Genomic DNA, 27,147 nt, shown 5'->3' on the forward strand with positions numbered 1-27,147 from the left:
AGACCCTCAACCACTGCACCACCAGGGAAGCCCCATCTTATCGTATTTTTAAAATTTCCTTTGAGAGTTCTTTGATCCATGGATTATTTAGAAGCATGTTGTCCCTTTATATCTTTTTTCCTTCCCTTGCTTTTAGCTTGGTTTACATATTTCCTCTGCATGTATTTTGGTCCATATAAGACAGTGTTTGACAGTTATCTTTTCAACTGTGAAACATAATTTAGATGACTTGAGGAAATGGAACGTTTATTATATTTACCCATATTTTTGTTTACCATACTTTTTCTTCCTTCTTGATGTTTCAGCATCTCTGCTTTATTGTTTTTTTTTCTGTTTAGACAGTTTTTTTTAGCCATTCCTTAGGGTAGGTCTGCTGGTCACATATCCTTTTAGTTTTCCTTCATCTGATAGTGTCTTGATTTCTTTCCATTCTTGAAGTATACTTTCAGTGTATATAGCATTCTGGATTGTTAGTTTTTTCTTAGCACTTGAAAAATATTGTTCCACTTCTTTCTGGCCTCCATGTTTTTTAATGAAAACTTTGCTGTCTTTTAAATTATTTTTCCCCTAATAAACAACATGTCATTTTTCTCCAGCTGCTTTCAAGACATTTTTATTTTCAAATATTTAATGATTATGTGTCTTGACATGGATTTCTTTGGATTTTTCCTCTGGATTTTGTTAAGCTTCTTGAATTTATAGGTTTATGTCTCATGGCAGTTTGGGGAGATTTCAGCCATTATTTTTTTGTGTACCTTTCTCAGCTCTGAAAAAGTCTCCTTTCAGGGCAGCAGTGGCACCAAAGTTAAATCTTTGTTATAGTCCCACAGCTGCATGATATTTTTTTTCTGTCCTTTTTCTCTCTTCTTTTTAGATTGGGTCGTTTATTGTTCTGACTTCAAGGTTAGTGGTTCTTCCCTTTTTCCCCTCCATTCCGTAGTTGAGCCCAACTACAGAACTTTTTTTTTCTTTCTTTCTGCGATACGCGGGCCTCTCACTGTTGTGGCCTCTCCTGTTGCGGAGCACAGGCTCCGGACGCGCAGGCTCAGCGGCCATGGCTCACGGCCCCAGCCGCTTCGCGGCATGTGGGATCCCCCCGGACCGGGGCATGAACCCTTGTCCCCTGCATCGGCAGGCGGACTCTCAACCACCTGCGCCACCAGGAAAGCCCTACAGAACTTTTTATTTCACTTATTTTCTCTTTTAAAATTTGCATTTGATAGCTCAGTAAAATTGAGCTATCAAATATAAGAAAAAACGTTTTCCATTTACTTTTTCTTGGATATCTACTGACTCTTTGGTGAGGCTTTCTCTTTTTTCATGTTTTTCAAGTATGTTCACAGTTGGTCATTTAAGCATTTTTATCATGGTTACTTTAAAGTCATTTTCAGGTTATTCTCGTCTCAGTCTTGGTTATCTAGTGACTGTCTTTTTTTATTCAGTTTCAGATCTTCCTGGTTTTGGGTATGAGTGAATTTTTGTTGAAACCTTGGCATTTTCTGTATTGTGAGATTTGGCATCTTATTTAGAACTTTCTGTTTTAGCTAGTTTTCACTGATACCTCTCTGGCAAAGGAAGGCCGTCACTTACAGAAAAAATTTTTAAATGTTCTTAATGGATAAAAAGTAAATCTGGAAAGTTAATGAGTTTAAATAGTCAAGAAAATTTAGAGGAAGACTGAGGACTGAATTGCTCTATCCATTAGGAGTATCCTGCAGTATTATCTGGTTGTGGTTCAGATCAATAAGACAAAACAGGTGTCTGGACTAATCTTTAGTCTAATATATTGTTATTTACCACACAGAAGCTTGAATAGGTATTATCTTTGCTTTAAAGTTGTTGCTTTTAAGTCATTTCTTCTATTTTAAATTATTTAAGGCTGACTGTTCCATTCTTCTTCTGGAACTTTCTGCTGCATATGTTAAGTGAAGACACTTTAAATTAATTTGAGAAAGATAGCCTAGTCTCTTGTTTTTAATACACTCAATGAGACTGTATGTTATAATAAAAGTCCAAAACAAAACTCTACTGTTCCAGATTCTTTTGGTTCCTAGGAATAGAAAAGCCAACTCTATGTGGATTAATCAAAAAAGGGAATTTATTGACTGTTTTAATGGTAGTTTTAGCTCCGTGCATGGCTGCACCCAGGGACTCAGATAATATTAGGGGTTGCTTTCTCTCACTTTCACTCTTAGGCAGCCTTTCCCCCTTTTGATGTCTGTACCCTCACCTTTACCTCCACCCCTCATTTCCCAACATTTTCAGGCTTACATTCGTCCATCCTTTCTTTTCTAACAGTTCTTACACAAGTACTTGGCCTGTTTGGGGTCACAAGTCTATCCCCGAAGTAATCAATTTGGACTTGGGGATAAAATATGTTGATGGCTGCAGTGGATCATGTGTTCACCCTTAGAGCTGGAATGGAGGGCAGTAGGCTCCACATGGCTTAAGGATCGAGGAGTAATTCTCTGAAAAACTGAGGCACCCCACAAAACAGTCTCTTCTGTGCCTAGTTGGAGGCTCTGTCCAAGACCATGGGCACTTTGGAACTAGAGGAGGAACAGTTCTTGTTCTTCCTCAGACAGTGCCATGTATAGTTTTGCTTGTTTTTCTCTGCTTGGGATACATCCCGGATGTTCAGATGGCTGCCTTCCTCATTTCCTTCATATCTCTGTTCAGATGTCATCTCTTCAGGCTTACTGATGTCCCTGTAAAATAGTGCCACCACCACCAGCCACATGCCTCTTTCAAACCCTTTACCATGCTTTTAACTTCATAGTGAGTGAATATGTTTATCTTCTGTCTTCCTCCATCTGAAGAAGGACCTTGTTTCTCCAGTTTACTGCCATACTCTAGGTTCCTAGGACAGTGCTTGGCACATTGCAGGCATTCAAATATTTGTCTGTTAAACAAAGGAATACACGAGTATTGTGATAGGAAAATGAAAAACAAAAGGAGAAATGAGGGCAGAGAGGACTGTCATGACCAAAAGAGACAACTGGGTTTTAAAGTATGGAGGAACTTGTTTGGAGAGGAGGAGGGTAATGTTTGATACTGAGCAATTAGGAACATATTCCTGTTGCATCCCTGCTGTTTCTTTTACTAGAGGCTTCTAATAAAGGCTTCTGTCTTTCCTTATTAAGGACATTGTTAATTACTAGCTCGATTAAATTAAAATTTTCGTTGATTAAAAGTAGCTTAAATGATGCCTTTCTGTTAACATGATGGATAGCAGCACTGTAAAGTAGAAATGTTGCAAGCTACAAATGTGAGCCACATAGGTAAGTTAAATTTTTTAGTAGCCACATAAAAATATTTCAGAAGAAATAGATGAAATTAATCTTAATATTATGTTTAGCTCAACATATCTGAACCATCATTTTAACATATAGCCATTGTAAATTTTGTTGGAAATATTTCACATTCTTTTTTGGGGTATTAAGTATTGGAAATCTGGTATATGTTTTATATTTACAGTACATCTCAATTTAGACTAGTCAGTTTTGATGCTCATTAGCTGCTGGTGGCTAGTGACTACTGTATAAGGCATCACAGTCTAGAACATATATGCATGCATTCCTTTATTCAGTAAGCACTTTAGAATAGTTCCACATACCATTCTAAATGCTTGGAGTTTGTGGATGAAGAAGACAGATGGAATCTCTGGTTTCAGGAGTTTATATTTTCTCACAAAGGGACAGATAATTAAATAAATAAAATAACTTTGAATAGGGATAAGTGGGAAGGATGTTATTTATATTGATTGATTTAAGTAATATACATAACATGAAGTGTACAGATCTTAAGTATATATCAGTAGATGAATGTTTATGCAGTATGACTACCACCCAGATCACAAGGCCCCCCTGCCCTTTGGTAAGAAGTTTGAAAGACTTTTACATGGAAGAAGGGGTGAGTGGGAAGAATGTGTATTATCTTTTCTACTTTTGAGAGACATGGAAAGGAAGAAATATTTTTCTGGACTACTGCACTGTTCAGTTTTGGGAAGGAGTTAAGCTTGGAGCCAAATCTGTCCTTTGTCTTTGAGCCCCCATTTTTTATTTTTATTTTTTTAAGATTTTTTTTTTTTGATGTGGACCAATTTTAAAGTCTTTATTGAATTTGTTACAATATTGCTTCTGTTTTATGTTTTGGTTTTTTGGCCAAGAGGCATGTGGGATCTTAGCTCCCAGACCAGGGATCAAACCTGCACGCCCTGCAATTGATGGGGAAGTCCTAACCACTGGACCATCAGGGAAGTCCCTGAGCCCCCATTTTTAATTTTTATTTATTTATTTGTTTGTTTGCTTATTTATTTATTTTTGCGGTATATGGGCCTCTCACTGCTGTGGCCTCTCCCATTGTGGAGCACAGGCTCTGGACGCGCAGGCTCAGCGGCCATGGCTCACAGGCCCAGCCACTCCGCGGCACATGGGATCTTCCTGGACCGGGGCACGAACCCATGTCCCCCTGCGTCGGCAGGCGGACTCTCAACCACTGCGCCACCAGGGAAGCCCGCCCCCATTTCTTAGTGGTAATATATTTTTTAAAAGACTCTGCTGCCCCCTACTATCTAAAATGAGCTGAGAAACAGTTCTAGAACTATACTAAGTGAAGAGGTCTATTGTTTTATTTAAGGTTTTAGTAATAACAGAGTTAACCGTGGACTTCCCTGGTGGTCCAGTGGTTAAGATTCCGTGCATGCTTCCACTGCAGCGGGTTCAGGTTTGATCCCTGATCAGGGAAGTTCCACATGCTGCGTGAGGTGTGGCCAAAAAAAAAAAAACAAAAGTTAACCGTGATATTTCATACTCTGAGTGCATTATAAATTCTTCATTGATTCTATGATATTTATTAACTAAATATACATAATATTGGATTATTCACATTAATACTTTTTTTCAAAAGAGTAAAGCAAATTTGTACTCTGATATTTAGAAAGTTCGAATTATTTCTTTTTTTTTAATAATTAAGTAATTAATTTATGGCTGCGTTGGGTCTTCGTTGCTGCGCGTGGGCTTTCTCTAGTTGTGGCGAGTGGGGTCTACTCTGCGTTGCGGTGTGCAGGCTTTTCATTGCAGTGGCTTCTCTTGTAGTAGAGCATGGGCTCTAGGCGCGGGGGCTTCAGTAGTTGTGGCGCACAGGCTTAGTTGCTCCGCGGCATGTGGGATCTTCCCAGACCAGGGCTCGAACCCGTGTCCCCTGCATTGGCAGGTGGATTCTTAACCACTGCGCCACCAGGGAAGCCCTCAAATCACTTCTTAAAAAGGTAGTATGGTTTGCATATTTGCATACTCCAACTTTACAAACAAATTAGTAAATGTGGATGTAATGTTTTTCACTTTAGAATCTTTTATAATTCAACTTCCTTCTGGGGGAGTTAATGGCATTTGAAAAATCAGGTATTTGTTACTCTTGTGTTTATGTAGAACTTGAGGGAGTTGGTAGGTTTAATAGATAATTCTATATAAATCTTACTAAAATTAGGTTTTCTTAGTGTTTTAAAATATTAAGAAGAGAATATAAATTGTAGGCCACATGCTTTATGTGTGAATGATGATTATCATTTTATCTTTGCAGATTTTGAAAGATATAGCCAACCGATACCATATGATGAGAGGTTCCAAAATACATTTTGTGCCAGGCTGGGATTGTCATGGCTTACCCATTGAAATAAAAGTATTATCAGAACTTGGTGGAAAAGCTCAGAATCTTTCAGCTATGGAAATTAGAGAGAAAGGTAAATAATCTCTATTTCTGTTTTAAAATGGTATTTGTAAACACTGCTTCCTTGGAAAAGTCAGGGCTTTATCAAAGACACCTGTTGTTTTTTGGTTTTTGCTATTGTTTTTCGCTTATAATGACATCTGTTGGAAACCACTTTGTGTCAAAGAAAATTAAGATTTTGTGTAACTGACTTTTATGAGAACTTATGTTCAGAAATGAAGGAAAGATTTGTAAACACATCCAAGTACATTTTTCAGTTCTTTAGTCTTCACATTTTGTTGAAATTATGATTTTGGTCAATGTTTTTATTTACTTTCTTGGCTAGGACTTGACCTATTTTAGGTGCTAAACCAAAAATAAATTTTAAATTAAAAATTGTTTTAAAAGATCTCTTTTTTTGATCCTTTCCTTCCATAGAATGTGTCAGGGAGGACTCTTCTATCCTTTTTCTTTTTTTTTTAATTAATTAATTTTTTTGGCTGCATTGGGTCTTCGTTGCTACACACAGGCTTTCACTAGTTGCGATGAGCCAGGCCTTCTCTTCGTTGTGCGCGGTTTTCTCATTGCGGTGGCTTCTCTTGTTGTGGAGCACGGGCTCTAGGTGCACAGGCTTCAGTAGTTGTGACACAGGGTCAGTAGTTGTGGCTCATGAGCTCTAGAGCGCAGGCTCAGTGGTTGTGGCGCATGGGCTTAGTTGCTTTGCGGCATGTGGGGTCTTCCTGGACCAGGGATCGAACCCGTGTCCCCTGCATTGGCAGACGGATTCTTAACCACTATGCCACGAGGGAAGTCCCCCTTCTGTTCTTATATGTTAAACTGTTTTTTTTTTTTTTTAAGGGCTCCCCAGTGTTTATTTATTTATTTACTTTTGGCTGCTTTGGGTCTTTACTGCTGTGTGCGGGCTTTCTCTAGTTGCGATGAGCGGGGGCTACTCTTCGTTGTGGTGCATGGGTTTCTTATTGTGGCAGCGTCTCTTGTTGCAGGGCACGGGCTCTAGGCACATGGGCTTCAGTAGTTGTGGCTCTCGGGCTCAGTAGTTGTGTCTTGCGGGCTCTAGAGCACAGGCTCAGTAGTTGTGACGCACAGGCTTAGTTGCTCCATGGCATGTGGGATCTTCCTGGAACAGGGCTCGAACCCGTGTCCCCTGAATTGGCAGAGGGATTCTTAACCACTGTGCAACCAGGGAAGTCCCTAAACTATTTTATAATTGGATATGATTGTGAAGATTTCATACTTCCTTATGAAAGAGTATTATTGGTTGTACTGGTTAATTTTGTGTGTGTGTATATATAATGAAATAAGAATTGTTCTCTGACCTTTTCTTAAACTGAGAAATATGAAGAATAACGTTTCCAGTTTATTTTTTCTAAAAGTAAGGCCATTTTATGATCTCTCAATAGTAGAGGAGATGGTAACAAAATTTTAACTTCTGAAATTTTAGTTAATTTTAGAATTTGTTGTAGGTATCTTCTGAACACTTTAACTTTCAGATAATTTTCCTATTAAAAATTTTTATAGTCTAAATTGTGTACAGTACCTGCATTTAGAGAGATACATGCTAAACCACGTTTAAGAATTTGAATTAATTTGTTTTCAAAAGCTTTTTGTTTCTTTATTGTTTTTAGCTAGATCATTCGCCAAGGCAGCAATTGAGAAACAGAAATCGGCATTTATTCGTTGGGGAATAATGGCAGATTGGAATAATTGCTACTATACATTTGATGGAAGATATGAAGCCAGACAGTTGAGAATTTTCTATGAAATGTATGATAAGGTAATAAAAGTTTTTTTTTCTTTGAGTATGTTAAAATATGTGTTACAGAATTCCAGCTTTCATTTTTCTTTGTCTTTTATAGGGCTTAATTTATCGATCTTATAAACCTGTGTTTTGGTCTCCCTCATCAAGGTATTTATGTCTTTTTGGTATTCAAGGGGAGAATTTTGTGAGGGTTCCAAATATTTATGTTTAATATTTTTAAACCTTAGGACTGCATTGGCTGAAGCAGAACTTGAATATAATCCAGAGCATGTCAGTTGCTCAGTATATGTAAAATTTCCTCTCTTGAAACCTTCTCCTAAGTTGGCATCTCTTATAGGTAAGATTTATCTGTTGCTTGAGTTTATTAAAGTTATGGAATTATAACATTTGATTTGCTAGCATATTTGAAATTTTATTTTCACAGATGGTTCATCTCCTGTTAGTTTCTTAGTCTGGACCACCCAGCCTTGGACAATTCCAGCCAATCAGGCTGTTTGTTATATGCCAGAATCAAAGTAGGTATATTATTGCAATTTTTGTTTTATTCACAAATAGGATCAATTCCATTTTTAGCATTATTTTGATCTTATTTAATCCTTATTATCCTTTTAAAATTAGTGAATTATAACTTAGTTCATATAGATTTTATTAAGCTTTAGTTCATATAGATTAAAGATTATAGGGCTTCCCTGGTGGCGCAGTGGTTGAGAGTCCGCCTGCCGTTGCAGGGGACACGGGTTCGTGCCCTGGTCCAGGAAGATCCCACATGCCGTGGAGCGGCTAGGCCCGTGAGCCACGGCTGCTGAGCCTGCGCGTGTGGAGCCTGTGCTCCGCAACGGGAGAGGCCACAACAGTGAGAGGCCCACGTACCGCAAAAAAAAAAAAAAAAAAAAAAGATTATAAGTTTCAGTTCATATAGATTTTATTAAGCTTTAGAGGATTCTACTTAAGACCTTATCTCTACCTTTTTTGGAAAAGAAAACAGAAATGTAAGGAATGAAGTCCCTTGAAAATAGTACTTTTTTGATCTTAAAGTTAGTTTTTCTAAAATAATGTAAAACATTTAAAATGTTATCTGTGGTTTTTCTTTTTTCATTATTAGTAATTTACTCCTAAAATTTTATTTTAGGTATGCTGTCGTGAAGTGTTCCAAATCTGGAGACTTCTACGTTTTAGCTGCAGATAAAGTAACATCTGTTGCTTCTACTTTGGAAACAACATTTGAGGTTATTTCAACATTTTCTGGTAAGGATTTACAGGTATTCTGACCATCAAAGTCATCAAAATATTGGGTTGATCTTAGTTTAGTACCTTGCTAAAGATTTCTTATTGTGAATCGAAACAGATATGGCCTCTACCTTTCTAGAATATATTTTACATTAATTAAACTGAAGGAGAATATGCATTGAACATGATAGGAGTATAGAAAATGTGAACATTGACAAAGGCACAATAGATTAAAAAAACATTTTTGGCAAATATCCAGTGGAAAATTAGACAGATGCCCTTTGTACAACATATAATGTACAAATTTCCCTCTAAAATTTTATTCAAAATTAAATTATTGAAAATTACTTTTATCTGATTTGATGAAGGGAGCAAGGAAGGAAATAAATACATTTATTTTGGGGTATATGATTTTAATAAGGAAGTTGAATAAATTCTGAAAGTTATTTCCAAGATAGCATTTCTATCAAAAGGATCCTTAGTAAGCTATAATTTGGGACTTCTGAAGTAGTGGCTGATTTTGAAATACAACTATGGATGAAAGAATGCTCAACATCATTAATCATTAGAGAAATGCAAATCAAAACTACAATGAGATATCATCTCATACCAGTCAGAATGGCCATCATCAAAAAAAATCTATAAACAATAAATGTTGGAGAGGGTGTGGAGAAAAGGGAACCCTCTTGCACTGTTGGTGGGGATGTAAATTGATACAGCCACTATGGAGAACAGTATGGAGGTTCCTTAAAAATCTACAAAATAGAACTACTATACGACCCAGCAATCCCACTACTGGGCATATACCCTGAGAAAACCATAATTCAAAAAGAGTCATGTACCAAAATGTTCATTGCAGCTCTATGTACAATAGCCAGGACATGGAAGCAACCTAAGTGTACATCAGCAGATGAATGGATAAAGAAGATGTGGCACCTATATACAATGGAATATTACTCAGCCATAAAAAGAAACGAAATTGAGCTATTTGTAATGAGATGGATGGACCTAGAGTCTGTCATACAGAGTGAAGCAAGTCAGAAAGAGAAAAACAAATACCATATGCTAACACATATATATGGAGTCTCAGGGGAAAAAAAAAGGTCCTGAAGAACCTAGGGGCAAGACGGGAATAAAGACACAGACCTACTAGAGAATGGACTTGAGGATATGGGGAGGGGGAAGGGTAAGCTGTGACAAAGTGAGAGAGTGGCATGGACATATATACACTACCAAACGTAAAATAGATAGCTAGTGGGAAGCAGCCGCATAGCACAGGGAGATCAGCTCCGTGCTTTGTGACCACCTAGAGGGGTGGGGTAGGGAGGGTGGGAGGGAGGGAGACGCAAGAGGGAGGAGATATGAGAACATATGTATATGTATAACTGATTCACTTTGTTATAAAGCAGAAACTAACATACCATTGTAAAGCAATTATACTCCAATAAAGATGTTAAAAAAATATAACTGGAAATCTAGGGAAGTTTAAAATTACCTTTGATCCTTAGGGATGATATATCTTTGAGTTTCTTACAAAAGAAAAAAAAAATCACAAGAGTAGATACTCAAAAATGGAAAGATTGTCTAGCAAAGTAAGGAAGGCCTCAAAATGCACTGCTTTAGATATAAACCAGTTAGAGGTTTAAACAAACTTAACAAAAATCAAAAGGTTTTTAATGCCAAAGGCATGAAAGAAGCTCCAGAATGTTTAATATTTAATACCCTTTGGACCTTGTTGGTGCATTAGGTAACTTAGAGGCTCCAGTATATTCTTTACTCCATACACCTCTCTCACTTCTTTTTAAAAAAATTGATATGTAATTGATATATAACATTATATTAGTTTCAGGCATTCAAAATAATGATTCAATATTTGTATATATTGTGAAATGATCACCATAAGTCTAGTTAACATCCATCGTCACACATAGTTGCAAATTTTTTTTGTTGTGATGAGCACTTTTAAGATCTAATCCCTTAGTAACTTTCAAATATACAGCACAGTATTATTAACCACAGTCCACCTCTTTTTTAAGTGCAAAAGGTATTAATAGACTTCCTTGACATGTTAGATGTTGTTACAGAAGTTGAGTGGCTTCTCAAAGGGTTTTTGAAAGTATTAAGGTTAAATTTAAAGGTCATTTTTCTAGACTGCATTATTGTTTCAAATTATTACTTTGTGAAAAATTAATTATTGCCATTTTTAGCCACCATGTTTCAGAGGAATATATATACTTCTCATTCGTGGCCTATATTTTCTTGTTTTCTGATTTGTAAATTGGGGATAATGTTAGCTGCTTTGTAGTATTATGAAGATGAGGTAAGAATTTATGTTGAGTCTAGTACATGTGGGTGCCCAGTAACTGTCAGGTATTATTTATCATCTCTTACCTTTTTAGGGTAACATGAAAAGCTACGAGTTCCCGCAGAGATAGTATTAGAACGTACTAGTCATTGACCTGTTGATCTAGAATTTTTTGTCCTCTATTCTAAAAGGTACATAACTGCACATAAATTAGAGAAGTTATTTTGGATTCATTTGATTATCTATTTTTTATAATAATTGCTAATATTTTAAAGCATCTACAGTGTGGCAAGTATTGTGATAAGTACCCAAAATGCTTAACGTGCATTAACCCAGTTTATGTTCACAGCAGACCTCTGAGGTAGGAACCGTAATTGTTCACATTTTATAGATTCCTGAAGGTCACAGAACAAATAAAAGGGAAAGCCAGAATTTGAGCCCAGTCTTATCCCAGATTCTGCTCTTTTCAGCTGATGTCTATTGCTAATCTTAAAGAGGTAGAAGAATTGCTATATAAAATAATTCTTTTTTTTTTTTTTTTTGCTGTATGGGGGCCTCTCACTGTTGTGGCCTCTCCCGCTGTGGAGCACAGGCTCCGGACGCGCAGGCTTAGTGGCCATGGGCTCACGGGCCCAGCCGCTCTGCGGCATGTGGGATCTTCCCGGCCCGGGGCACGAACCCGTGTCCCCTGCATCGGCAGGCAAACTCTCAACCACTGCGCCACCAGGGAAACCCTAAAATAATTCTTAATTGTGGCTTTCTTTCCGCACAGGTGTTGACTTGGAAAATGGTACTTGTGCTCATCCTTTCATTTCTGAGAGGGTGTCTCCTCTTTTACCTGCCAGTCATGTGACCATGACAAAAGGAACAGGATTGGTTCACACAGCCCCAGCTCATGGTATGGAAGATTACAGTGTAGCTTCTCAACACAACTTGTCCATGGTACTGATCCTCTTTTTTCCTTTTAAATTATTGCTTTTGAAGAATTAAAGCAATAAACCCTAACTAATGTCTTTACTTTTGATAATAAACAATAATTTTTGTCATCGTAGTTAAGTTGTGAAATGCTTCTGTGCAATAAGCCTCCAAAGCCTTATTAACTCATACTAATTGAGAACGATTTCCCAGAATTAGCACAAAATTGTCACAGAGTTAGAATTGAAGAATGCATAGTAAATGGGGGCATTTTTTTTTCCAAGTATTAAGTCACATAGACAAATTACTTTCAATCCCTGAAAAATGGCAAGTGGGTTTTACTAAATAGTTGAAAAGAGCCGGTTTTTAAATTTTTTTCAGACTAAACAGTCTTCTCTAAATTTATTTTACACACGTCAGTTACTTAGCAAGTTTTTCCATTTAGCTAAAGGCAAGTCTCAAAGTCGTCACAATGTATGTACACTGCCATAGATCTGTAAATTGAGGTTTTTAGTATATTTTGTTACTTTTTGTAATTAAACTTTAGGTGTATGTTTTAATAATACATTTTGCCTTTGGTGATTTAAATGTGTAAATTCACAAATTCTGATTGACTGAATAAGTAGTATCCAAATTTTCAGTGTAGTGAAAGACTAGACTGTAATGAGATGTTTTATATAGTATACTGCTTTGCTAGATATTGTCATAAGATGAAATGTCTTGATACTTTATTTTAATTGTTCAAAATGACTCTTTTTAGGATTGTTTAGTGAATGAAGATGGAGTCTTCACAGATGCTGCAGGTCCTGAACTGCAAAACAAAGCTGTTCTTGAAGAGGGAACAGATGCGGGTGAGTACTGTTTATGTTGGTATCATAAATATGTATTTTCTGAAAAGCAGCCAGAAGTAACCTTTGCTGACAATTCTCTCATTTTGTACTTTCAACAAAAAGCTAAAATTATATTTTATTTATATTTTATTTTGCCACATGGTTTAAAATGGAGTTTGGCACTTTTTCATCTTTTGCTTTGAAGTTGCTCTACTTGTTTAAGCAAATCAAGGCAGTCAACAGAGAGTGATGTTATTTTAGGACTATAAAGATAGTCATCAGCAGTGTTAGTTTTGTGGAAGGATGAAATCAACCTTGGGACTAGATGCTGACTGTGAATCGGACACTCGCACTCCATTTGTAACCCTTATATCACTGATACATATAGGATAGTTGATGTATCAACAATTTTAGGGGTCCTCCAGTCTTGAGTTTTCTTTCTGCCTTTCTATAAATATGGATCCAAGGACCAGGTACTATGAAAACCTTTCTTTGCCCACACTAAGACTAAGGCTAATTAGATCTGGTATATTAATTTTCTAGGGCTCCTGTCACAAATTACCATAAATTTGGTGGCTTAAAACAACAGAAACTTATCTCTCACAGTTCTGGAGGCAAGAAGTCTGAAATCAAAGGTGTTGGCCAGGCTCTGCTCCCTCTGAAAGCTCTATGGAAAAATTCATGTTTGCCTCTTCCTGGCTTCTGGTGGCTCCTGGTAATCCTTGGCATTCTTTGGTTTATAGCTGTATCACTCCAGTCTGCCTCTATTATAACATGTTCTTCTTTGCTCTGTGTGTCTCTGTGTGTCCTTTCTTCTTAGAAGGACACCAGGCATTGGAATTAGGGCCCACTCTAATCCAGTGTGACCTCATCTTAATTGCAGATTACATCTACAAAGACCCTATTTCCAAGTAAGGTCACATTCACAAGTACTAGGGGCCAGGACTTGAACCTATCTTTTGGGGGGACAGAATTCAACTCAGTATACCTGGTTTCTTCTGGATTACCTGGAGACCATTTTAAGATTCATAGTATGAAAGATTGTGACTCTGAATTTGAGATGTAGAATTCTAGATGTATTCTGTCATCTTTGAAAAGAAGAGCCATGGGAATGGCATAATTTGGAGTCTGATTAAGGTTTTACAGTTTCTGCTTTTATTGCCTGGAGATTCCCAGATTATGCCTTTGCTACCTGGTAGATGGCTACTCTTACTGTCACCTGTTGGCCCAGATTTAGTACTCCCTGGGAGTTTAGAGAGTTATTAGGATTTTCATAGTGCTTTTTAATTGTGTCTAATGTAAATTGTTATTAATTGTTTTTTAAGTTATAAAGATGCTTCAGGCTGCAAAGAATTTGTTGAAAAAGGAAAAATTGGTACACAGCTATCCCTATGACTGGAGGACTAAGAAACCAGTAGTTATTCGTGCCAGCAAGCAGTGGTTTGTAAATATCACGGATATTAAGACTACAGCCAAGGTATAAAAGGCGTCCTACTGTAAGGGCTGGGTTTATCATTCCCTCAGTATGAAAGGTTTACCTGTGAGGTTGGGGTAGGGTTTTGGGAGTAGAAGGGATTAATGCTAGTATTATTTGGTTTCATAAACTTGTAGAATTTTAGATCTGGAAGGACCTTGGGTTTCCATGCCTTCATTATACACGCTTAAAGAGTTTAAGTTGCTCTAATTTCCTGCCCAGTGTAGTGAAAATAGCATAGAATTAGGACTTCAGTTCAGCAAATTGTTTAACCTCTCAGAACCTCAGTTTCCTCATCTGTATAAAAGTGATAATAATGCCTACCTCACAAGATAAGTGAATAAAAGTTCCCAGAACAGTGTCTGGCACATAGTGGGCATTCAGCAAAACTCTTTTAAAACTCTTTGCTTCCTTAAAATTGAAATTGCAGTTCATTTGAAAAGCTATTTCTTTTGAGTTAACAAATATTTTATAACTGGCATTTTAAATATTAATATATATTTGAGCTCTTTCATTCAATACGTTTATGTATCTGTGTGTGTGTATATCTCATGAACAACTTGATTCTATTAAATGAAAGAACTCAAATATATATTTGGTAACCAGGCTGAGTATACAGATATTTTGCTTTACAGCTTGCATGTAACATTGCTAATATTAGTTGGTTCATTTGTTGACATGGCAATTTGGGGTCCATGCCAAAGCTATGCAAGCAATTTATGCTTTCTACATTCATGTAGAGTGGATAACTGTGCTATGGACCGTTTCTTTGTTTTCTTCTGTTTTTTACATTTCTGTGAAGGCTGTTTTTCTTACCTGTAAATGTTACAATTTGTAACTTTCAGCTCTGCACGGATTTTTGTTGCAGAACATCTGAGTCTGATGCTGATGCAATACGCTGAAGCCATATATTTTTTTAACTTCTTTATAGAAAATTTTCAGTTGTTCCTCGCAGAGATAGAGAGAATAATGTACTGCCATGTTTCCATCACCCAACTTCAACAATAATCACCTTTTTGCCAATTTTATTTTTATCTGCATCCCTACCCATTATCTACACTTCCTACCCATTGGATTATTTTAAAGCAACTTAAAAGGCATTATGTTTTCCATAAATATTTCATCATGTATATCTGACATTTAAAATTAAAACATAATTTTAATGCCATTTTTACCACCTTAAAAAAATAAGTTATTCCTTAACAAAATCAAATATCAAGTCAGTATCACGTTTCAATTTTTAATCAAAATAAATTGCGAATGTTGCCTTTCTACCAGTGGGTGGTGCTACAAAGGGCTTTGGGGGAGGGGATTTCTGGTGGTTCAGGTAAGCGAGGAAACTGTTTAAACATGCTCTAAAAATGTAAAAATGCTTTTATCGATGGGTAGAGAGACTTTTTAAAATGAAGTTATATTTTCACTTACGGATATTTTTAAACATTTTTGCTATACAATTCTTTTCTTGGTAATTAACGAATGAAAGCAAATGCTAGTAGTTTACAACTTTTGGAGGCGGGAGGTGGAGAGAAGGAGAGTTCTTGAGAGACAGCCAGTAAATAGGAAGTAACTTATTTTGAGAAAGTGTTTTCTATGTTGTAAACCATACTATGTAAAATTAGGTTACATTGCAGTCCTTGTTTGTCCACCTAAGATAGTAGCTTATTTCTTAAGCATTTAAAGAAGAATTATTGAAATCAAGTTTGAATTGATTTTAACTGTAGTTTAATAAAGTATAATACTTCTACTAAACCTGTTATTACCAGTTTTGATCTAGGGTGCTTGGAAATTAGTATAAAATTTCTTGTCACATCCTCCAAAGGTGAAGTCTGCTCTGGATGTTATTTATTAGATCATTTGTGGTCCTATTTTAACATTGTCTCATTTGCTCTGAAATCTATGGTGTTTTTAGATTAGTTTCTTTTTGGTGGGGGAAGGGGGCATGTAAATGACTATAAACCTCTAAAATAAAGAACTGTATTAGGATAAATAATGGCAGTTCTAGAAAATTTGTTTTGCTTTCTCTCACTGAACTTGATTTGTGAATCAATTGCAGGAATTGTTAAAAAAAGTGAAATTTATTCCTGGATCAGCACTGAATGCCATGGTTGAAATGATGGACAGGCGGCCATATTGGTGTATATCAAGGCAAAGAGTTTGGGGTGTTCCAATTCCTGTGTTTCATCATAAGACAAAAGATGAATTCTTGATCAACAGGTAGAACTCTTTCTAAAATTGTCAACATTTTAAAGTGAGTTGTATTTTCTTCAAAAATGGAAAAATAGTGGACTATTGAAAACTCTTGATATATGTTAAATAAAATATTCTAAAATAGCTATCTTTTTTGAGGGGAGTAAAATATAAATTTCGGAAAGATCCTTTCAGATGGATGAAATTTTAACAAACACTGGATTATTTTTTCAGTATTGATACGTAGAAGCAAAGACCGTGAATATTTTCCTATGAGAATTCATTATCCCTGACTGTGCCCTGTGCTGGGATAAGGTGTCAGGAGCCCAGAGATAAGCAGTGTTGAGTGGTGGAGCCCAGTATGTGATTTTTCTTCAGGAATTAGTGTCAGTCTTTCACTCCGAGTCTACGCTCCCTCTCAGTAGAAATGGCATTAGGTAATTGTATAGGTAATTTAAGAAACTATAATATAATTGAATGCACATAACTAACTCTAGTGATGATTACATTCCTAGTTATTTCTTTTTTCCTTAATTTTTTTTTTTAATTTGGAAAGATAATACATGAACCTAGTGAACAATTCAGAGTAGAAAAGCTTATACAGTAAAAAGAAGATTGTTTTCCCTAATCATATACTAGACCCTTTTTTGAGGCAGTAAACAAGACTGACATGGTCCCTGCTCTTGATGAGGTGATAATCTAGCTAGTTTATCTTCTAGTAAATTAAGGTGGCTCTCAGTATTGTTGCTGTTATTAACAGATGTGGAAAGGGGAATATTAATCATTTCTTTTGCGAATACATCCTGGGTTATCATTTTTTTTGGAGTAATTTTGTTTTGGACATTTTACTAAGTTATTCTAGATCATGAGCAAAGAGTTTGACTGTGTTTTGGTAAGTATTTTCACATTTCATCAGTTGAGGATTTAGTGAGAGTTTTGAAGGCATGGACGCCAGCAAGTAATGGAGAATTTAAGTAATGGAGAGATGACAGAGTTGAATGTCCTACCTTGGGGTTCATCATCATTTTTGTAAAAAGGTTCTGCTTTTCATTGTCAACATTATTAGTATTTCTTTAGGTGGTACTTTTGTGAATATATGCATTTTAGGTTTTTTTTAAATTGTTGACTACACTGTTGGTTTTTTTTTTTTATATTACCTTTAGCCAGTATTAGTTAGTTCTTAGTATCCTTGGTGTGAAGGTTCCTTTTCACTTTGAAATGTTCCTTGTATCACTGCTTCACCTTATGGCTGACACCTTATGGCAACATGGTTCAGAGGGAAGAACTAAAGGCTCTGCCTTGAACAAATATTGAACCCTAAAACAGCTCATTTGCTTCAGTTATAAAGGATATGGCATTTGAGTAGGGCCTGGAGGATTAGGTGGCAAATGGGGGAAGGTAGTGGGATTAGGAGCTGAGGACCCAGAGTGGGGAAAACATAGCATGTTTACAGGAACCATAATGGGGCTGCAGGTTGTGTGAGGGGAACAGAAAGATAAACACTTAAGAAAGATTGATTGGGGCAAATTGAAGTGAGTCTTAAATACCAGGCTAAGGAATTTAAACTTTTAAGTAGGCATGAAGAGTCACGGTATGTTTTAGGAAAAGAAACTAGAGGTTAGAGACCAGGAAGTGATTTTAAGGCTATTGCAGTATTATTACAACTTGGAGCTAAGACTGTTTGGCCTAAATATTGTTGCATATGTTGTTCTTAAAATTTAGAGCTTGATCACATAAAAACTAATATCTTATTTCCCCTACTAAGAATTAAAGTTGAGATAAGTTTACACAAGAATTGCTTAAAATTCCACACTGGAGAGTTTTCTTTTAAGGAAACCTTTATAAGACGCTGCCATTGTTCCTCATTCTTTTCCATATTTAGAGAGCAGGATTTTTAGGGTGTTTCCTTGAAGTGATTCAAGTGGACCAATGTACGTATTAGTAAGTAGAGCAAGCTGGTTTATTTGACCATTATTTAATCACTACAATAAAATGGTACATAGATCGATTGGTCAGTGACCTAGGTGAAATAAATGTGAGCTTTGTCAGAGAAACAGAAGCAGATTTTCTTTAGGTATCATTTATGTTTTATTTACAGTCAATACACTTACATGGTATGTAACAGATTCTTTTCTGTGCATCTGCCGTTGTGTTGCTTGCATGGTGTAGTTGATTTCTGATGCTGAAGTCGCAGAGATATACAGAATATTGGCCTACAGAAATGACAGACAAACAACCATACTGTCTGTCAATTCATAGGTCATTTTCCTGTACACCATTTCTGAATAATGACTCTAATCCTCTTCCATTTTTGGTCCTTTAAGTGACATAACAGTTAATTTTTAAAAATGGATGTTAATTCTTTGTCAGTTTTTTTTTTTTTTTTTTGTGGTACGCGGGCCTCTCACTGTTGTGGCGTCTCCCGTTGCGGAGCACAGGCTCCGGACGCGCAGGCTCAGCGGCCATGGCTCACGGGCCCAGCCGCTCCGCGGCATGTGGGATCTTCCCGGACCGGGGCACGAACCCGTGTCCCCTGCATTAGGCAGGCGGACTCTCAACCACTGCGCCACCAGGGAAGCCCCTTTGTCAGTTTTTAAAGACGGCATGAAAGGCTGTCTTTTTTTTTCCTCCTTAATCAAATGAGACTCAAGTGACCATAATTTTTTTTTGTCTTTCTTGAATACGCCTCTACATTGAAGTGAGTTGGTAGCCATCAAAAGTAACAGCATCTCCACTGGAAATTGGTGCACAGTCCACATGGAGTTGCTGTTACAGTTGATGACCCCATTAAGCAGATCAGAAGTTTCCTTTTTTTTTTTTTTTCCGCGGTACGCTGGCCTCTCACTGTTGTGGCCTCTCCCGTTGCGGAGCACAGGCTCTGGACGCGCAGGCTCAGCGGCCATGGCTCACGGGCCCAGCCGTTCTGCGGCATGCGGGATCTTCCTGGACCGGGGCGCAAACCTGTGTCCCCTGCATCGACAGGCGGACTCTCAACCACTGCGCCACCAGGGAAGCCCCTTTCTGCTTTTCTTGATGAAAGTCTATAAAGTCTCTCTTAAGGATACTAGTTTCACAGAAGAAAATCTTGATTTATTCATGTTCTGAATAAGCTGAGAGATGGGTAGATTTGAAACTCTGATGTTTAATTTTTATTTGAATTAATGTTCTCATTTGCACTTTGTATTTTCTCAAGAAATAATTCCATTTTTGACTTTAACATCATTGATCATTTTTCTTAATCTGTAATATAATGCCTTTATAATTTAGGTGGAAATCTATTACTAATTAATAAAACAAATACTTTTTAGCATAAAAAAGATAAAATGTAGAAACATTTGCCACCTAGGAAGGAAAAGAGGTTGTTAGTTAAATTGCTTTCATTTCAGACCATTTAATCAATTTAAGAGTATTAATGCAATAGTTAACATGCATTTAGGAAACTTAGCCCCCAAATTCTGGAAATTGTGAGAAATTCACTAGAAGCAGGCAAGGATTTTCAAGTTTGGGTGTTAGCTTTAGCTACCTCAAATTTTTGCTCATGTTAATAATAATGACTTTTTGGTGAAAAAGTTTGGTAATGTTCATCAAATAAAAATTTCTCCAAAATTGTTTCCTGTCATCTTCAAAACATAAGTATAGAATTAAATTAAAAATAGAGCTCCCCCACATTTCATTGTGTTCTAGAATTAAACTTAGTAAATAAATATGAAAGATTTAGCCTCTTACCTCATTCTTATTCCAGTAACTTCCAGAAGAAAAGAATATTATAGTCCTTAATATTTTGGCTTTTATAAAGACGAAATACAGGAAAATGAAACGACAGCAACAGTTTGTTCATTACGTAGCAATCTTAATGCTGTTTAATTTCTGGTAACACGTTAAATAAGCTTCAGCCCAGTTGATAGCAAAGTTTAGAATGATTGGTTGGTGTTATAGTGGCTGGTACTACCTAGCGGATTTTCATGGATTGAAACCTAAGAAGGACACATAATGCGTGTGTTTAGATAAGGCCGTTGCGTAAAGTACAAAGTTTTATGATGGACTTACTGCTTTATGAAATACAGCATTAAGATGGAAGCATAGAGATTATGTAGTGATAAGTGGTTTCACCCACTTTTATCAACAGTAATTTATACGATCTTTAGGTTATAAGTTAACTGTGTGTTTGTGTTAAGTATAGGGTATAATTAACAAGGGGGGGAATTCTTACATTTCAAAAGACAAATTTTGACTACTTGTGTGTTTTGGAAGAATATTTAATATCACTAGAAATGCCCATAAAATTGTCTTAAAACTTTTTAAATCACCATCTCAGTTTTGTAATAAAAAATTACACTTCTAAGTATTTATCCGAAGGAAACAAAAGGACTAACATCTCTTGTACAAAGATATATGTGTGTGTGTATATATATATATATATATATATATATATATATATATCTGTAAGGATATATATCTAATGTCTAATATATGTCTAATACAGTTGTTTATAAAGAAACGTAATTATATGAAAAAGAAGAAATAATTAAAGTCAATTCTGGAAGAATGAATAGGTAGCCATTAAAAATGGTAGCTTAGCTCTTAATGGTTGTGTATGAAAATCAAATAAATGTAGCCCATCCTGACATTTGGCTGTTTCTAAGTTTTTGCTAGTGCTATAATGAGTATCTTTTGAGCACTTGTGCAGCATTTACTTGTATATTTTATCGCAATTATCTTTTCAGATTTTGTTTGAATGTTAAATTTATCTTTATTTTGCAATCTACTATAGTTACCTCAAGTTTGGAGGTTATATGTGTTTTTTTATTGCAAATTTTGTTTTTAAAACTCTGCCACAATATTTTTAGGAGCATTCAGACCACCAGAGTACAAGTCAGAAGAAAGTTTTCACTTAGTGATACCAATTCCGTGCACTTAAATTTTGATTTGTTTGGATTGTGAGAATGTTTTTGTCTTTGAAATCTGCATTCTTATTTGTCATAAATTTTATTCAGTTTTTATACTCTGAGTTGTCTTTATTTTCCTGTTTTTAAAAACTTAAGTAGTATAGTTGTCTAAGATCTCAAAATAGAATTAAGTTACAGAAGATAATGCCCATTAAAGTATATTTAGTACATCATATTTTTATATTTCACAATAAAAAGAAAGGAAGCAAGTCTTGCTCTAAATATTAGTAGGAATTGGTCTATTAATGAAGCAGAGCTGCTTCTCTCCCCTCTTTAAAATGTTTCATATTTCTTTTCGATACACTGGAAAAAACATTTTTTGGGGGTCCAAATTCATCTGTATATGTCAGAAGGGACACAAATATAATGAGTCATATTTTTAGTAGTATGTAGTTTTATTTATGACAGCCTTTTTGAAACTAGATTTTTAAAAGCTACTACAGGATTATTTTCATTGGTGCAGTTAACATTGTATGGTTATGCCATTTTTAGTAAGTATTATTTAGGTAAACTAAAAAAAACAAAACCAAACTTTCCTCCTCACTGAAATAAGAGACCTTTATGAGTTAAAAAGTATATTTGCAAATAAGGTGTATATAATACAAGATTAAATTTCTTCTCATATTGAAATATTATATTGTATATCTAAGTGAACAACCTATATCTTTATAAGAAAATGTAGCAATTAAAACTTCAACTTTAGTTAGACTAGAGCTGGTTGACTAAACTTGGTAGGATTTTATAGTTGCCTTAATAACATGCCAGCTGCAAAATTGGAATCTTTCTTTGCTGTTGGGTATTTTTAGTTACAGACTCTCTAAGATACTTGAATATAGTTAAGTAATACTTAAAATATAATTCTGAAACTTCGTTGAATTTATCTGCTATTTAGCGATATAAAAAAGAACTTAGTTTCATTAGAGTTGAATCAGGCGTTGTGAAACAGATATGTAAGTATCATCTACAGTTGTTAAGGTTACTGACTACAATGTTAGGACTTTTTTAAGAATAAAATTTTTCACATAGCCTTTCTTCTCCCAGCTTTTCCGAATGTTCATAGAAACTGAAGCTCAGAAAAAAAAATGATATATTCCTGTCAGTATCTAATAAGTTGCAGATAGCCTCTGCTCTTTGGACTTGGTGCCTGCTCTGTCAGCACACTAATCTCCCGAGACTCCCTGCTGCCCTGACTTGGTCTCTGGTTCACGCTTTCATTACACATGGGTAATAAGAGTCTTTTTGCCTTTGCTTAGCAAACCCCAGAGAAGGGGAGTGTGAGTTCACAGATACAGTGTTTGTCTTCATAAATGAGTTAGAAAGGCTGAATGGAGAAGTAAAAGCAGAATCAAGCCGTGATTTAGGAGAGACAGTTTCGAGGCCTCACTTTTAGTTGTGTTACTTGCTTATTAGGCTCATGATTTAAGGAACCCCAAGGCACAGAACAGTTTATCTGTCAGTTTAGCTATAAATATGTTTTTTTATGAATCCAATTAGAGAGTGCTTGTAAAGTCCTTTTAAAATTATACACATAAATGTGTGTATATAATTTGTGGTATACACATAAATGCTTTTATTTATTTATTTATTTTTTGTGGTATGCGGGCATCTCACTGTTGTGGCCTCTCCCGTTGCGGAGCACAGGCTCCGAACGTGCAGCCTCAGTGGCCGTGGCTCACGGGCCCAGCCGCTCCGCGGCATGTGGGATCTTCCCGGACCGGGGCACGAACCCGTGTCCCCTGCATCGGCAGGCGGACTCTCAACCACTGCGCCACCAGGGAAGCCCAATGCTTTTATTTTGATTAATAATAATATTATTCTTAACGTCTCTACCTTATTTTCTAAATTAATATGAAATTTGAATGATTTTCCTTTATGTTTGTATTTTTTTATCTGTTTCTTTCCAACACATTTAAAGGTGCTTCACTGTTTTTATTTTACTATTTACCGAAAATTACAATCTAATGATAACATTGTAAAGATAGAAAGGCAGAATGAGGGGACTTCCCTGGCAGTCCAGTGGTTAAGACTCTGAGCTTCCAATGCAGGGGGCATGGGTTTAGTCCCTGGTCAGGGAACTAAGATCCCACATGCCGCATGAAGCGGCCAAAAAAAAAAAAAAGAAGGGCAAAATAAAAATGACACTCATATTTAGAATCTTTTTTTAGTGAAAATTTCATAATTGGTATGATATATGTGTATAAATGTACTTTGCTAGTATCTGTCTTTTTTTTAGTTCTAAGAGTAATAGCATTAGGTTTATTCAGATTTTCTATTACAGTATATTCATATTTTCTTAACTGATAAAATGTTCTGTGCAAACTATTAAAATAGTAATATGTAACTAAATATTGTCATATAACTAGGTTGTTATTGCGCAAAGTTTTTATGGTCTCTTGTCACAAAAGTTTATCTTTATTGTTAAAGTCCATCTGAAATGTGTGACTGTATTAGAAATATGGACTTGTGCCCATTTAAACATTCTTATTGTTCATAATTTCTTCAGAATAGATGTGGTAGCATTATACTTTTTCATTCTGTCCTTCATAGTGTAATCAACTTAGGTATTTTGGATATCAATTTGTAGAGCATATTTAATTTAAATGCCCATTTGATTTTTGCTTCCCACAACAATTTTTCATAAACACTTCATTTTATCTGAATTATCAGACCCAGAGAGGTTCAGTGATTTGCCATACATAGTCATGATTAATAAGAAGCAGATCCAGATTAAGAACTTAGAACTTTTCCTATCCACTCCTCCTTCCATTTCCATCGACTCTCATAGACCTACATTTTTAGTTACTTACATTAATGGAGTGTGGTAGAAAAGAGGATAATTGGAAAGTTCGCTTTAGTGTATATACTTTAATCTCTAAATATTAATATGGATATGTGTTTTGGTAACTGGTTAACAAAATTAACTGTCTTAAGTTTCCTGACTTCAAAGAATCAGTTTATGGGACTTCGCTGGCAGTCCAGTGGTTAAGACTCTGTGCTCCCAATGCAGGGCACAAGGTTTGATCTCTGGTCGGGGAACTAAGATCCTACATGCTGCGTGGCAAGGCCAAAAAAACCCCAAAAGAATCGGTTTAAATAATAGCTAATGCTTATATAATACCTATTAATATGTGCCAGACACTGTTCTAGGCATTTTACATATAAGCTCAATTCATATCCATAATAGCTCTATTAATGATACTGTTATTATATGCATTTTGCAAACCAAGGTACGGAAACGTTGAGTGCTTTGCCTAGGGTCACATAGCTAGTAAGTTATAGAGCCGGGAATTAAATGAAAGCTGTCTGGCTCTGGAGTCCATGTTCTTTTTTTTTTTTTTTTAATTTATTTTATTGAAGTATAGTTGATTGACAATGTTGTGTTAATTTCTACTGAACAGCAGAGTGATTCAGTGTATCACACTGAATTCTTTTTCATATTCTTTTCCATTATGGTTTATCACAGGCTATTGAATATAGTTCCCTGTGCTATACAGTAGGACCTTGTTGGTTATCCATTCTGTATGTAATAGTTTGCATCTGCTAATCCCAGACTCCTAATCCATCCCCCCTCTCCCCTTTGGCAACCACAAGTCTGTTCTCTGTGAGTGTGTTTCTGTTTCATAGGTAAATTCATTTGTGTCATATTTGAGGTTCCACATATAAGTGGTATCACGTGGTATTAGCCTTTCTCTGTCTGACTTACTTCACTTAGTATGATAATCTCTAGGTCCATCCATGTTGCTGCAAATGGCATTATTTTGTTCTTTTTTATGGCTGAGTAATATTCCATTGTGTATGTGTACCACATCTTCTTTATCCATTCATCTGTCACTTTTCGAATTATAGTTTTCTCTGGATATATGCCCAGTAGTAGATTACAGGATCATATAGCAACTCTACATTTAGTTTTTTGAGGAACCTTCAAACTGTTTTCCATAGTAGCTGCAGCAGTTTACATTCCCATCAGCAATGTAGGAGGGTTCCCTTCTCTCCACACAGGGTCCATGTTCTTGACCAATATATTCTGTGTCTCAGTGGAAAGCAACTAGAGGAAGTTGTAATGTCCATAAAGCTGTGATAATAACTTAAAAGTATATTATTCCTGTGAGAAAATTTAGTATAAGATTTTCCCTGAGTTTAATTTTCAGACAATTTATAACTGTGTATTTTATCTTCCCAAAGATAATGATCAATTTCAGTACTCATTTGATATGCATTTATTGGCTTTCTGTTGTGTGTTAGGCATGTGTTAAATTTTACTGGATCATCTCATTTAGTTTGCAGTCATTCTGAGGAGAGTATCTAGGATCATTAAAATGCAAGTTCCACTACAGTGGGACTCTTATCTGCCTTGTTAAGTGCTGTATCTCCAGTGCCTAGAACAGCGTCCAAAACATTGGAGATACTCAAATTATTTTTGAACAAAAATCGTACTATTCTTCTTAACAGAAGGGACAACCAAGACTTAGAGAAGTTTTAGTACTTGTGTGTGGTCATATATATATAAAGTAGCCGAGTCAAGATATAAACCTGGATATCTGTTATCAAATATCAGATCTCAAAATCTGTGCTCTGGTACAGTATTGCCTCTTATACAGATGTATTTGGACTCAGTCCTATAAGCAGTGAGGGGGCACTGCAAATCTTTGAGAGGGGATTGGTGTGATAAAAGCAGTTTTAGGAGTGCAACTCTCTCAAAGATGTGTCATATAAATTAAATTTCATGTGTCATGTAGAGGAATGAGCATAGGGGAAAAGTCAGACCATTGCATCAATCTAGTATTGACGCAGTGAGGTTGGACTAATATTCTTTTATTTACTCAAAGAATAAATTTGAGTAATATTTCCAGGTAGAAACTGACAGAATGTGTTGGCTTAATTTGAGCAGAAATTGGAGGAGGTAGATAATTAGCAGGTTTTGAATATAGGTACTTGGATAGAAAATAGATTGATAGAAACAGGGAACTCAGTAACTGAAATAGGGACATCAGGAGAAGTCGTTTTTGTTTTTCTTTTTCTTTTAAGGGCTCCATATGATCAATTTTATTTTATTTTATTGAATTTAAGATGACAGCAGGAACTAAGTAAGCAAGTAACTGAAGATAATACCACTAAATTTGGGGGAAAAGATAGGAAAAAATACCCTGCATATTGGGATAAATATCCTGCAGATAGGGAAAAAGTACTACTGTTTCTTAAATTTAAAATATTAGGTATTAATCACAATAATTAAGTGAACAATTCTACTTTGTTCCCCCTAAAATAGCCAAACTATTGAGCACATTATTAAACTAGTGGAGGAACATGGCAGTGATATCTGGTGGACTCTTCCCCCGGAGCAACTTCTTCCAAAAGAAGTCTTATCTCAGGTAAATTTCTGTTCGTATTTAACAGCCTTTGTTATGTATTGCATGATTTAATGACAACACGAGATTCCCTGGGAGTTAAAAAGTAGTTATCATGTCAAGTGCATGAGTTTATTCATCTTAAATGAGGAGCCGGTGCAGTTTGAGAGTAGACATTTTTATTTAGCTAGAGAAGCTGGGTATATAGTGTAGCAGTAGAGTGTGAGGGATATTTGCTGTCTCACTGAGGGCCAAGATTGATTTTAACTGCTTTGTTGGCTGAGCAGAGAGAGGCACTTGTGACTTTGAGGGAACAGTGCCTAACATTGGTATATCAGGCCTTTGTAGGACATGAATTCGAGTTAACTGATGGCATCACATGTTGAAGAATCCAAATTGGAAGATTATCAAGAAATAAAAAGTTTGTATTTC

General features: G+C 36.0%; 1 protein-coding gene across 2 annotated transcripts in view; it reads left to right on the forward strand.

Moving 5' to 3' along the window:
• IARS2 (isoleucyl-tRNA synthetase 2, mitochondrial) overlaps positions 1 to 27,147 on the forward strand; it is a 68,804-nt gene that overhangs the window by 22,060 nt on the left and 19,597 nt on the right. For both annotated transcript variants that reach the window (XM_060127225.1, XM_060127227.1), the window contains 11 exons: positions 5,581 to 5,740; positions 7,353 to 7,501; positions 7,584 to 7,633; positions 7,714 to 7,823; positions 7,911 to 8,001; positions 8,616 to 8,731; positions 11,791 to 11,960; positions 12,694 to 12,784; positions 14,089 to 14,240; positions 16,291 to 16,451; positions 26,637 to 26,739. In XM_060127225.1, the coding sequence (XP_059983208.1) occupies positions 5,581 to 5,740; positions 7,353 to 7,501; positions 7,584 to 7,633; positions 7,714 to 7,823; positions 7,911 to 8,001; positions 8,616 to 8,731; positions 11,791 to 11,960; positions 12,694 to 12,784; positions 14,089 to 14,240; positions 16,291 to 16,451; positions 26,637 to 26,739 (1,353 nt within the window). The remainder of the gene's footprint in view (positions 1 to 5,580; positions 5,741 to 7,352; positions 7,502 to 7,583; positions 7,634 to 7,713; positions 7,824 to 7,910; positions 8,002 to 8,615; positions 8,732 to 11,790; positions 11,961 to 12,693; positions 12,785 to 14,088; positions 14,241 to 16,290; positions 16,452 to 26,636; positions 26,740 to 27,147) is intronic.

Source organism: Lagenorhynchus albirostris, chromosome 2 (genome assembly GCF_949774975.1).
Source record: "Lagenorhynchus albirostris chromosome 2, mLagAlb1.1, whole genome shotgun sequence".
In the NCBI taxonomy this organism is placed as follows: Eukaryota; Metazoa; Chordata; class Mammalia; order Artiodactyla; family Delphinidae; genus Lagenorhynchus; species Lagenorhynchus albirostris.